Source organism: Cicer arietinum, chromosome 1 (assembly GCF_000331145.2).
Source record: "Cicer arietinum cultivar CDC Frontier isolate Library 1 chromosome 1, Cicar.CDCFrontier_v2.0, whole genome shotgun sequence".
Classification (NCBI taxonomy): Eukaryota; Viridiplantae; Streptophyta; class Magnoliopsida; order Fabales; family Fabaceae; genus Cicer; species Cicer arietinum.
In genome coordinates, this window is record NC_021160.2 from 41,528,654 (window position 1) to 41,541,501 (window position 12,848).

General features: G+C 32.4%; 1 protein-coding gene across 1 annotated transcript; it reads left to right on the top strand.

Annotated features, from left to right (window-relative positions):
- The first annotated feature begins 9,145 nt into the window (after positions 1-9,145).
- Positions 9,146-10,666, top strand: LOC101511382 (uncharacterized). The gene has a single exon (XM_004488809.1). The coding sequence runs from the start codon at positions 9,146-9,148 to the stop codon at positions 10,664-10,666; it is 1,521 nt and encodes a 506-aa protein (XP_004488866.1).
- Positions 10,667-12,848: the final 2,182 nt, after the last annotated feature.

Consider the following 12,848-nt stretch of genomic DNA (forward strand, 5'->3'; position numbering starts at 1 on the left):
CATAAATTTCTCATTTAAAACTTTTTCCGATGAACTTGACATCTCTCATAATCTCTCATGTGCAAGAACTCCACAACAAAATGGAGTTGTTGAACAAAAAAAATAGAACACTACAAGAAATGGCAATAACTATTTTAGAAGAATCAAATGTTGAAAGATATTTTTGGGCTGAAGCCATAAACACATCTTGCTATTTTCTAAATCGTGTATCTATCAGAAAGATCATCAACAAAACCCCATATGAAATCTGGAAAAATAGAAAACCAAACATCTCTTACTTTCACATTTTTGGGTGTTACTGTTACATTTTAAACAACAAAGATCTCATTGGAAAATTTGATGCAAAATCTGATAAAGCAATCTTTCTTGGATACTCAATCGACTCTAAAGGTTATAGAGTGTTTAATTTAAGAACAAATGTTGTTGAAATAAGTATGCACATATTATTTGATGAGTTTGATGACTTAGATATAAGTAAAAAGGATTAGGAAGAAGAAACTCGAATCGAAACACAGCTGCAAAACAGTTTGCAGAAAACAGAGATTGATAAACAATCTTCGTTTCATTCTCCACTAAAAAGCTGGAAAACGATTGAAGATCATCCTCAAACCCAAATCATTGGAGACACAACTGATGGAATTAGAACCGGAAAATCATTCAAGAATGATGAAAACAACATGACAATGATATCTCAGATCGAACCAAAATCCATCAAAGAAGCAATTATTGACCAATCTTGGATAAATGCCATGAAGGAAGAACTACTGCAGTTTGAGAAAAACGAAGTCTGGACCCTGGTACCTGATCCATTAGATCAAACAATCACTGGTACACGATGGGTTTTCAGAAACAAACTAGATGAAGAAGGTAAGGTTATCAGAAACAAAGCAAGATTGGTAGCTCAAGGTTATAATCAATAAGAAGGTATAGATTATGATGAAACATTTGCTCTAGTTGCAAGGTTAGAACCTGGGGGTATGGATTCTTAAATGAACAAGTATATGTAAAACAGCCCCCAGGTTTTGAAAGTCAATCAAAACCAAATCATGTTTTCAAACTTACCAAAGCTATATATGGCTTAAAACAAGCACCAAGGGCCTGGTATGAACGATTGAGTTCATTCCTAATTAAAAATGGTTTTCTAAGAGGAAAAGTCCACACCACATTATTTAAGAAAACAGAGGGAAATGATTTACTCATCGTTCAAGTATATGCTGATGATATCATTTTTGGATCAACAAATGAAAAAATGTGTGAAAGCTTTTCAAAACTTATGCAAAGTGAATTTGAAATGAGCATGATGGGAGAAATGAGCATGATGAGCATGATGGAAGATTGGTAGCTCAATGTTGTCTCTGAGAAAGAGTATCGAGGAATGATCGACTCTCTGCTATATTTAACTGCTAGTGGGCCTGATATTGTGTTTGTAGTAGGATTATGTGCTCGATTTCAATCAGCACCAAAAGAATCCCATTTAACAACAGTAAAACACATATTTAGATATCTTGTTGGAACCACTAATCTTAGTATTTGGTATAGAAAGGGTTCACATTTTGATCTTACACAACAAAGAATTAAAGTGATTAGGCCCAAAAGCTCACTCCTGGGATAATAAGAGAGAGTATGAACTATCTAAATGATGTCAAACATGTAATTGCAATTTTTTTATTTTTATTTTTTATGAATATCAAGACTTCCACAACCAAAGAGTAATCAACAATGTATGCATTAGTGAACTCGTCGAATTGAGCAATGATATGAGCAAAGAAATATAATTTAATTTTCAAAATCCCAAACAAATAGCTTAAGACCAACTTCAAGTTGTTAAAAATTCTTCATCATAGTGCACATTTACAGACAGTTAAAAAGAAACAAATTCAAATAACAAAAATAAGATTGCAAAAGTAAATATTACCTCTACCTGTGGGTTGCCTCCCACAAAGCGCTTCTTTAAAGTCATTAGCTTGAAGCCTCAACTATTGTCAAGGTAGCATATATGACAGGAAGAACACATCATATTTCATCTTTTCAATTGGACATTGATGAACAAGGTATAGATTGAATCTCGAACTTCATCAATCTCTTCGTTTTTCTTTTCCTAATTCGTCTTTTCCTCTTGCTTTTCTTTTTCTACCACAACAATGAAATCATCTTCAATGTAAAGCTTCTCCTCCATCTTCTCAAACTTAACCACTTGCTCAAATAACCTCTCACATTGACTTTCAAATCTTTCAATTGAAACCATGTTATTCTTCATGAATTCAACCAAAACGTCCGTAATGTAAAAGTCTTTGTAATCTGATTCTTTGGATAGAAATTTAGGAGGTAGAATTTGGGCCCAATTGATCTTTTTAATATGACACTCGTCGTTTTCTGCCTCTTTGACCAAAAAATCTTCATATTCTATTAGTGCGACAAAGTCATCAAAACAAGTTTCATTCCTATGTCTTTCTCTGCAAAAGTGACACCTAAGAAGCCGTATCTGAGGGTGATGTTTTAAAAATGTATCACTCAAGATTTGTCCCTTAGTCATGCAACATATACCATATATAAGACAAATATTACACTATTTATATAATTGTTGTAGAATATCATCACTAAAATCTTCCCTGCTCTACAGCGAATAGTTATCTCAAAGAAAGAAGAGACAAACCACTAGCACATGACATTAGAAAACTCAACAAATAAAAATAGAAAATAAAAGAAAAACATTATTTTTTTCAAAATAAAATAAAAACACAAATTTTAGGAGGTAGAATTTGTTCCCAATTAATCTTTTTAATATGACACTCGTCGTTTTCTACCACTTTGACCAAAAAATCTTCATATTCTATTAGTGCGAAAAAGTCATCAAAACAAGTTCCATTCCTATGTCCTTCTCCGCAAAAGTGACACCTAAGAAGCCGTATCTAAGGGTGATGTTTTAAAAATGTATCTCTCAAGATTTGTCCCTCAATCATGCAACATATACCATTTATAAGACAAATATCACACTCTTTATATAATTGTAGTAGAATATCATCATTACAATCTTTCATGCTCTACAGCGAATAGTTATCTCAAACAAAGAAGAGACAAACCACTAGCACATGACATTAGCAAACTCAACAAATAAAAATAGAAAATAAAAGAAAAACATTTTTTTTTCAAAATAAAGTAAAAACACAAATTTTATTGCATAGCAAAAAATTTCAATTAACTAGCTAAATTATAACTCAATAGTCAGATGGCAATCCCCGACAACGGTGTCAAAAACTTGATAGCGTTTCAGCAAGTGTACTAAATCGTTGCAAGTAATAATAAAACAGTAATACCGAGTGTGGAACTCAAGAATTGCGTTTTACTATCGAGTTGTATTTAATTACTAAAATTGAACAAAAAGTTTCCGAATTGATGAAATAATATTTGAAATTAACAACAGTAATAAAATTGATCATTTATAATAAGAAAAATGTCAGGGATGAGTTCCACTTCGAATCCAACCTTGGTGTCTAATTTGATCCTAGTTACTGAATATCTTTATTGAATTATTACCGAATACTCTTTATTATTCTTGTCTAATGTCTTAGTGACAGAACCTTTAATTCCAAAGTAACCTCTAATTTCTTAGTGGATTTAAGATTAGAATTAAACATTATCGTACATGAATTCTCTTTTTTGTATATGCAACTAATTTAATTGGTTTCATGAGCTGCATCTATTCTTAGACTACAAATTCATGAATTTCTCATCTCAAACATTCGTAAAGTCCACTTCCATTTCAAAATATGAATCGTAGAAAATTTTAATGTTGATCAAGCAATAAAAAGCATTAAGCACATAGATGAGAAAAATAATTCTATAAACTCATTCATATAACTAGAAAATAAATCAGAAAAATAAGGGTTTGATCTTGTTACACTTATCCCTAACAAATAGGGTTTAGTTACTTATGACAGAGATAAAAAAGATAGAGATTATAGAAGAATTACAAGAAAGATTCATGATAAAACTACTCCGATGGTGTTAGAAACGGCCATCTTTGAGTTTCTCTACTAGGGCACAAGTCTCTCAACTTCCCATTAGTAAAAAAGATCCCTAGAAAGTGAAAAAAAAAAATACATTTTGAGGAATGATGTCGCGTGCCACGCGCCCCAGGCGCAGCTTTTGCGCTTCAAGCGCGTTTCGGCAGAGGCTTCAACATGAAAATGCGCCTCAGACGCGGTTGTTGCGCTTCAGACGCACATTTTCTTCTGTTTAACGTTGTCTGCATTGTTAGCCTCTTTTGAATTTGATTTGGATTCTGGTGTCTTCATGAAAGTTGTAGCTATGGATCGTAGCTTGCATTTGCACTTGGGTTGACTCCAATTGGACATCTACAACTTCAGGTATGGCTGAAATACTTTACATTGGTCATGTTGATTTTCCGCCAAACTTCAGAACTGCATTAAAACAAAGTAACGACGCAAAACTCCAAAAAATCTCTACTTAATCAAGGAAATAAGAACATAAACATTTAATTAAATCAAAGAAATAAAATTAACAAAATATATCAAATAACTCATTAAATTAATTAACGATTAAAAGATAAATAAGATTAAAAACAATGAAAAATATGCATCTGAGATCCACCATTGATAAAAAATTTCCTTATCATCTTCATTATCAAATTTGCCCATGAAAAAAGAACTTCCATTGTCTGGTAAATTTAGCTCTCCGTAGATGTCCCACATACTTTCCAATTTGTTTTTCATGATATTGAAACCTAATTTTTTACCAAGGACTTTGACAACCAAAGCATCTTTCCATGGTAGAAATTATAATTAACATAAAGCATGGGTGAGGGTCTATTACCTTGGATCAACTCCACTTTTGCTAGATTTTCCGTGAGGATATTTTATCTCTTTGTTGTAACCACAACTTGATTTCCTTAAAAAAATTCTCATAAGGAAATTGGTTTGCTTGGTGGTTTTCATATGTGTTTGTTGTTGTTATGCTAACATGACTGGGTTTCATGCACCATAGTTAAGAGGATTCGACAACTTTTAAACATAATTTTTCATTCTATATTTTCTTAACCATTATGGATTTTCCCTTTTACTAGCCATGTCAAATTATTCATTATATACAATTTCTTTTTTACACTATTACAATTTTATAACATTGTTAAATAAAATTATAACATATAACTATAGATGCTAATTATATTCTAAAATATTTTTTCTCAAAGTTAAAAGTAAATTAAAGGAAATAACAAAAGACTTAGACCTAACTTGGGAAGGAACAAAATAAAAACTACTTTAAAAGGTTATATAATTTTCATTTTTTTTTTTTTTTGGATTTTGAGACAACTTCAGCAAATACTTGATTATGACAATGATGAACTATGTTCCCATCATTGCTCAAAATACTTTTCAAAATACACATATCATGAGAAACATACGAGCTATGAATTTTCCAAATAGGAGATTGATGAATTTTGCAGAAGTTTTTTTGACATCCAAATAGATCCTACTAGATGTTCAATTAATAGTATTAGCATCATCATGTAGGTCAAACGAATCAACCTTAAAACCAAGACATCATGAATAACCTTATTAGGAGAATCAACCTTAAACCCAATACACTCCTCATTAGTAAAACCTAGATTCTAATTTAAATTATGAATGAAACCCTAAAGAGTAAGTATCATAATAATCATTTGCTAAAGTTGTGTTCTCTATAACATTGGCTTACTCTTTCTCTTTAATCTCTTGCAACTCAACATACTTTTCTTTCTCTTTCAAAACATCACAAACTTGTTGCTTGCATATGCTTACAGATTCATCAAATGAGATAGGAACTCTTACTCCAACTGCAATAGAAAATAGAATTTTAGATGCCAATATTCTTGTGGAAGGCCTAAAATTCTAATACACAATTAGTATGAGTTTGTTTTTGGATGTTAGGATTAAAATTTGAGGTCTAGCAGAAAAGATGTAGCATACAATTGAAGACAACTCACTACAACATTTTGGTACTACGACAACGCCTAATTTTTTATGGTAAAAAAACCGTTCTCGTAGAGGTAAATAGACAACAGTTTTTATATTTCGTTGCGGTAGAACATGAAATTTTATAATTTCTACAACAAGACTAAAAAACCGTTCTCGTAGTTTATTGATATCTTTACGCAATATTTATTCACCGTTGTTCTTTAGTTTTTAAAAAAACTGTTCTTGTAGGTACACGTTTCATGAAACAAAAAACACTTTTTTTGAGTTAATTTTTTATAGCGCCAAATATATTTCCTAAAACAAATCCTTCTCATTTTCCCTCTCTTGAAACCCTATCTCAGATTTTCAGCAATTCTCATTTTCCCTCTCTTGAAACCCTATCTCAGATTTTCAACAACAAAAGCCTTGTCACTTTCCCTCTCTTGAAACCCTATCTCAGAATTTCAGCAACCTAGCTTCTCTCAATTTTTCACTTTCAGCAGCTTCTCTCATTTTTCACTTTCAGCAACCTTAACCCTTACCCACAAATTCTTTTTCTCTCTCGCGTAAACCTCTGTCGCGTAACCCATCTCCGTCGCGTAACCCATTCTCCCTCGCGTAACGGATTCTGTCTCGCGTAAACCATTTATTGCGCAACTCAACATCGTTCAAGGTTTCGTTCAAGGTCTGAGGATTCTGTCTCGCGTAAACCATTTATTCCGACCATGTTTTTGGTATGTATTTTGTATCTTTGCTCTAAAACCCTAATTTTTCAAATCTTATTTTGCTCTACTATTAGGTTTAATTTTGCTACGAATTAGTGTTATAATCCACTTCTCGAGCAATTCTCATTTTCCCTCTCTTGAAACCCTATTTTGCTTTGCTATTACTTTGCTCTGCTATTAGATTTATTTTTGCTACGAAATGGTTGATTAATTTTTCGTTTATTTCACTGGAATTCTATTTTATTTTTGCAGATTTCTCAAATTCACTAGAACCCTAATTTTTCGAATCCAAATTCTCGCATCCTGCCTCACAAGGTAAGAACTTGAACCCTCCCATGGTTTTATTTTGAAAAATTTATTTCTAGATAGTGTTAAATGAAGTCATGAATGTTTGTGGGTGCTAATTTTATGCTAAAAATTTGAGAAAATCAAATAATAGAATGTGAGAAATAAGAAAGCATATTTTAAGTTGTTAACAATGAGTGCATTATGAGAATTTATTGATTAATTAGCTCTTCTAATTTCTTATCTCTTCTAATTTGCTCTAAACTATGAATTGGCAGCATCATGATAGTATGATACTTGTAATTGTGCTGATTTTATGCTATATGTTACATGAGTGTTACTTCTGCATTATGAGAATTTATTGATTAATTAGCTCTTCTAATTTCTTATCTCTTCTAATTTGCTCTAAACTATGAATTGGCAGCATCATGATAGTATGATACTTGTAATTGTGCTGATTTTATGCTATATGTTACATGAGTGTTACTTCTGCATTATGAGAATTTATTGATTAATTAGCTCTTCTAATTTCTTATCTCTTCTAATTTGCTCTAAACTATGAATTGGCAGCATCATGATAGTATGATACTTGTAATTGTGCTGATTTTATGCTATATGTTACATGAGTGTTACTTCTGCATTATGAGAATTTATTGATTAATTAGCTCTTCTAATTTCTTATCTCTTCTAATTTGCTCTAAACTATGAATTGGCAGCATCATGATAGTATGATACTTGTAATTGTGCTGATTTTATGCTATATGTTACATGAGTGTTACTTCTGCATTATGAGAATTTATTGATTAATTAGCTCTTCTAATTTCTTATCTCTTCTAATTTGCTCTAAACTATGAATTGGCAGCATCATGATAGTATGATACTTGTAATTGTGCTGATTTTATGCTATATGTTACATGAGTGTTACTTCTGCATTATGAGAATTTATTGATTAATTAGCTCTTCTAATTTCTTATCTCTTCTAATTTGCTCTAAACTATGAATTGGCAGCATCATGATAGTATGATACTTGTAATTGTGCTGATTTTATGCTATATGTTACATGAGTGTTACTTCTGCATTATGAGAATTTATTGATTAATTAGCTCTTCTAATTTCTTATCTCTTCTAATTTGCTCTAAACTATGAATTGGCAGCATCATGATAGTATGATACTTGTAATTGTGCTGATTTTATGCTATATGTTACATGAGTGTTACTTCTGCATTATGAGATAATTGGCTGCATTATGAGTGTTACTTGTAATTGTCATACTTATGCTATATGTTACATGAGTGTTACTTCTGCATTATGAGAATTTATTGATTAATTAGCTTCGTTTAGAAAAAAAATTAAAACAGTTAGAAATCCTATAACTGTTTAATCCTGAACATGATTTTTAGTTGCATGTTAGAAATCAGTATTTCTACCATTAATTAAAACAGTAACAAGACTTAAAAAAGTAAGAGGAATTAAAACTGTATTGCTACCATTAATTAAAACAATAACATGACTTAAAATAGTAAGAGGAATTAAAACAATATTGCTACAATTGGATAGCATAAGGGCCTCTTTGGACGCATCTAGATTTTGATTGAGCTTGTACTAACATCCCTTTGTAATTATTTGTCCTATATGGTAGTCTCCTCAAAAACTCGATGGACAAGGAATGGACAAAATTGGCTAGAGAGAGTAAAGAGTATCAAAACGGTGTAGATTTTTTCCTAGATTATGCATACACCAAAGGAAAACCTCTTGGAAAAGAGATTTCATATCCATGTGTTGAATGTTACAACACTAATTGGTTCACAAGGAAGGTAGTACAAAATCATTTAATAGCATTAGGATTTCAAAAAGGATATGATTTTTGGGTCCGTCATGGTGAAGAGATAAGAAAACCCAATGATCTTAATGATGATCATGTGAATGATGAAGAGGATCAAATTGATGAACTACTTTTTGAAAGATTTAGAGATTATACAAGAATAATGTGAATTTAATGAAGACCTCAATGAAGATGCACAAAAGTTTTATAATCTAGTTGAAGAAGCCAAACAAGAGTTATATCTAGGTTGCAAAAACTTCTCAAAATTGTCGTTCACAATTCGGCTATATTTATTGAAGTGTTTGTATGGTTGGAGCAATGAATCATTTAATGCTTTCTTAGAATTGTTGAAAGAAGCTATGCCTTCACTGAACATCCCCGATACGTTCAATAAAACTAAAGGCATGATAAAGGACTTAGGGCTGGATTATAAAAAGATCGATGCTTGCCCTAATGATTGCATGATCTATTGGAAAAATTATGAGAATGAAACATCTTGCCATGTTTGCGGTGCTCCACGTTGGAAGGAAATTGCCGAAGGAAACCATCAAGTTGGAAAAAATCATGAATCTTATAAAGTTTCAGCTAAAATATTAAGACATTTTCCCTTGATTCCTAGATTTCAAAGGTTGTTTATGTGTGCAAAGACGGCTAGCTCATTAAGGTGGCATGAAGAAGAGCGTTTGAAAGATGAGAAGTTGAGGCATCCTGTAGATGGGGAAGCATGGAAAGAATTTGATAAACGCCATCCAGACTTTGCTTTAGACTCACGTAATATAAGACTTGGATTATCCAGCGACGGATTTAATCCCTTCAGAACTATGAATGTGTCTCATAGTACCTGGCCTGTGTTATTAATACCATATATATTTCCACCTTGGTGTTGCATGAAGGCTGAGTATTCTATGTTGTCTTTATTAATACCTGGACCACAATCGCCAGGGAATAATGTTGATGTGTACCTTCAACCATTGATTGAAGAGCTAAAGGTGTTATGGGATTTGGGAGTAGAAACATATGATGCATCACTAAAGCAAACATTCCAAATGCGAGCAAGTCTCTTGTGGACTATTAGTGACTTTCCTGGGTATGCTATGTTAAGTGGGTGGAGTACAAAAGGGAAACTTGCATGTCCTGGTTGTAATTATAACACTAATTCGACATATTTGAAGCATAGTCGAAAGATGTGTTATATGGGTCATCGTGCTTTTTTGCCTATGGATCATAAATATAGATCAAATGCAAGGGATTTCAATGGAAGAACAGAAAATAGGCCACCACCAGAATTGTTAAAAGGGGAAGATATCTTTGATTTGTTAGAAGCCTTTAACAATGCATTTGGTAAGATGCAAAAGAAATGTAATGATGGTCCATGGAAGAAAAAATCTATTTTTTTTGAGTTGCCATATTGGAAGCACAATATTGTACCCCATAATCTTGATGTTATGCACATAGAGAAAAACATATTTGATAATATAATTGGAACTTTGTTGGATATCCTAGGAAAGACAAAAGATCATGAAAAAGCTCGTTTAGATTTACAAGACATGGGCATTAGAAAGAAACTTCACCTTAAAGAGTTAGATCAAGGTAAAAAGATAGTGTTTGCAAAAGCATATTTTTCCATGACTGCAAAGGATAAGACTACTTTTTATTTTGTACTAAAAAAAGCAAAAATACATGATGGATGTGCTTCAAACATTTCAAAATGTGTTCAACTTGCTGAAAGAAAAGTTAGTGGATATAGGAGTCATGATGCACATTTCATGTTGCATTACTTGCTTCAAGTAGCTGTGAGAAGTGCAATGTCTAACCAGGTTGCTCACCCTTTAATTCGTCTTTGTTCCTTTTTTTCGATGTTTATGTCAGAAGGTGATTGAGGTGGCTGATTTGGACATTTTGCAAACTGAGATTGTAGAAACACTTTGCCAATTGGAGACAATTTTCCCCCGAGTTTCTTTGATATAATGGTTCATTTGCCAATACATTTGGTGAATGAGGTAAGATTGGGAGGGCTTGTTCAATTTCGATGGATGTACTTTACAGAAAGATATTTAGGAAAGTTGAAGAGTTATGTTCGTAATAAAAGTCATCCTAAGGGTTCTATTGCTGAGGGTTACTTGGTTGAAGAGTGTTTGACATTTTGCTCACGATACTTGCATAGTGGTGTGGAGACAAGGTTTAGTAGAATGACAAGGAATATTGATACATGTGATCTTGGTCATCCTATTGGGGGAAAGAAAAAAGTTGAAGGAATTTATTTGGATTGCAATTCTAGGAGTCAGGCCCATCGTTACATTTTATTCAATTGTGACGATGTCCAATGTTTTATAAGGTAAATAAGTATGCTTGTATTTGTAGGTTTTTAACGCATTAAATAATTGTTTTACAATTACTATAACAATGTACTTTTATTTGTAGTGACCATGAAAATGAAGATGTAAATGTGAATAAAAGAAAAAGGTGGAGCAAAGCAAAAAGTCAAGGTTTAGATTTTGTCGAATGGTTTAAGAAGCGTGCCTTGTTAAGCGATGTATCTGACAAACTTAAGAAGCTATCAAGAGGACCAAATAAAATTGCAAGACACTTTTCTGGCTATGTAATTAATGGATACATGTTTCATACAAAACACCGTGATGCTAGACGTAAAACACAAAATAGTGGTGTGACACTAACGGCAGTAACTGAAAGTTTTGCAAGTACCAAAGATGAAAATCCAATAGTACAATCAATAGCTTACTTTGGATCAATTACTGAAATAGTTGAAGTTGATTATTATGGTATGTTGAAGTTTGTGTTATTTAGATGTGATTGGTTTGAAGTTGAAGAAGACAAGTTTGGCTTGACTTGTGTTTACTTTAACAAGAGATGCTACATGGACGATCCTTTTGTATTGGCATCTCAAGTCCACCAATGCTTCTACATTCAAGATCCTTCTAATCCAAATAGACATTATGTTATGAAGTCTATTCCTAGGGAATTTTTTAACTTGAACGAACAATTAAATTCAAACGACCAACAACCATATCAATGTGATCCGTCTGACCATCCAATTAATCTAGCTGCAAGCGATGAGACTCGTGAAGTTGAATTTGTTAGGAATGATATTCCACCAACGATTATTGTTAATTCTTTACGTGGGTCGGATGAAAAAGAATCTGATGACGATTCTAGTTTTGATGAGACTCATTTGGACTAGTTTATTATTCATTAATTTTTATTTACTTATAATGGAATGTTGTTTTGGACAGCTTGTTACAATTATTTGAACTTCTGTTTTATAATGGAATGATGAGACTTCTGTTTATTTGAACTTTTGTTTATTATTCATTAATCTGATGTCTTTTGGCACTTCCTATTGTCCTTGTTACAATTATTTGGACTGCTGTATTTGGACTGCTATATTTTGGACTGCTGCTATATTTACTTGTTAGGACTGCTGCTATATACTCGATGCATTTAGGACTGCTGCTATACACTTGTTATTTAGGACTGCTATATACTTTATATTTAGGACTGTTGCTATATTTACTTGTTAGGACTGCTGCTATATACTTGATGCATTTAGGACTGCTGCTATATACTTGTTATTTGTACTGCTGTTATTTGGTCTGCTTGTTATTTGGACTGCTGCTATATTTACTTGTTAGGACTGCTGCTATATACTTGATGCATTTAGGACTGCTATATTTTCCTGCAATCAAATAGAAGAAGTAGTCCAAAACTTTTAGGACTGTTGTTTCTTAGTTACTTATTTGGACTGCTTCTTATTTGGACTATTGTTACTTTTAGGACTGTTGTTACTATTTGGACTGCTGTTTTTAGGACTGTTTGTTACTCATTTTGGACTTTGAATAATAATTCTCGATGTTATTTCTTTTGTTTGATTGCAGGAAAATGAACAAAGGGAATGGTTTTCGACTTGATATTCAAGCTAAGTCCAACAATGACTTAATGCGGCAATATAGAGTCAAGTTAGAAAATGCTAAATCTATCAAAGAAAGCAATCAAAAGCTAGACCAATCGAAGCAATCATTGGAAGCTGGGAATTCAATTCAAACA

Bases quoted from the DNA above. Each gene is read 5' to 3' on its own strand.
- LOC101511382 (XM_004488809.1), top strand. From the start codon at position 9,146: ATGCCTTCACTGAACATCCCCGATACGTTCAATAAAACTAAAGGCATG.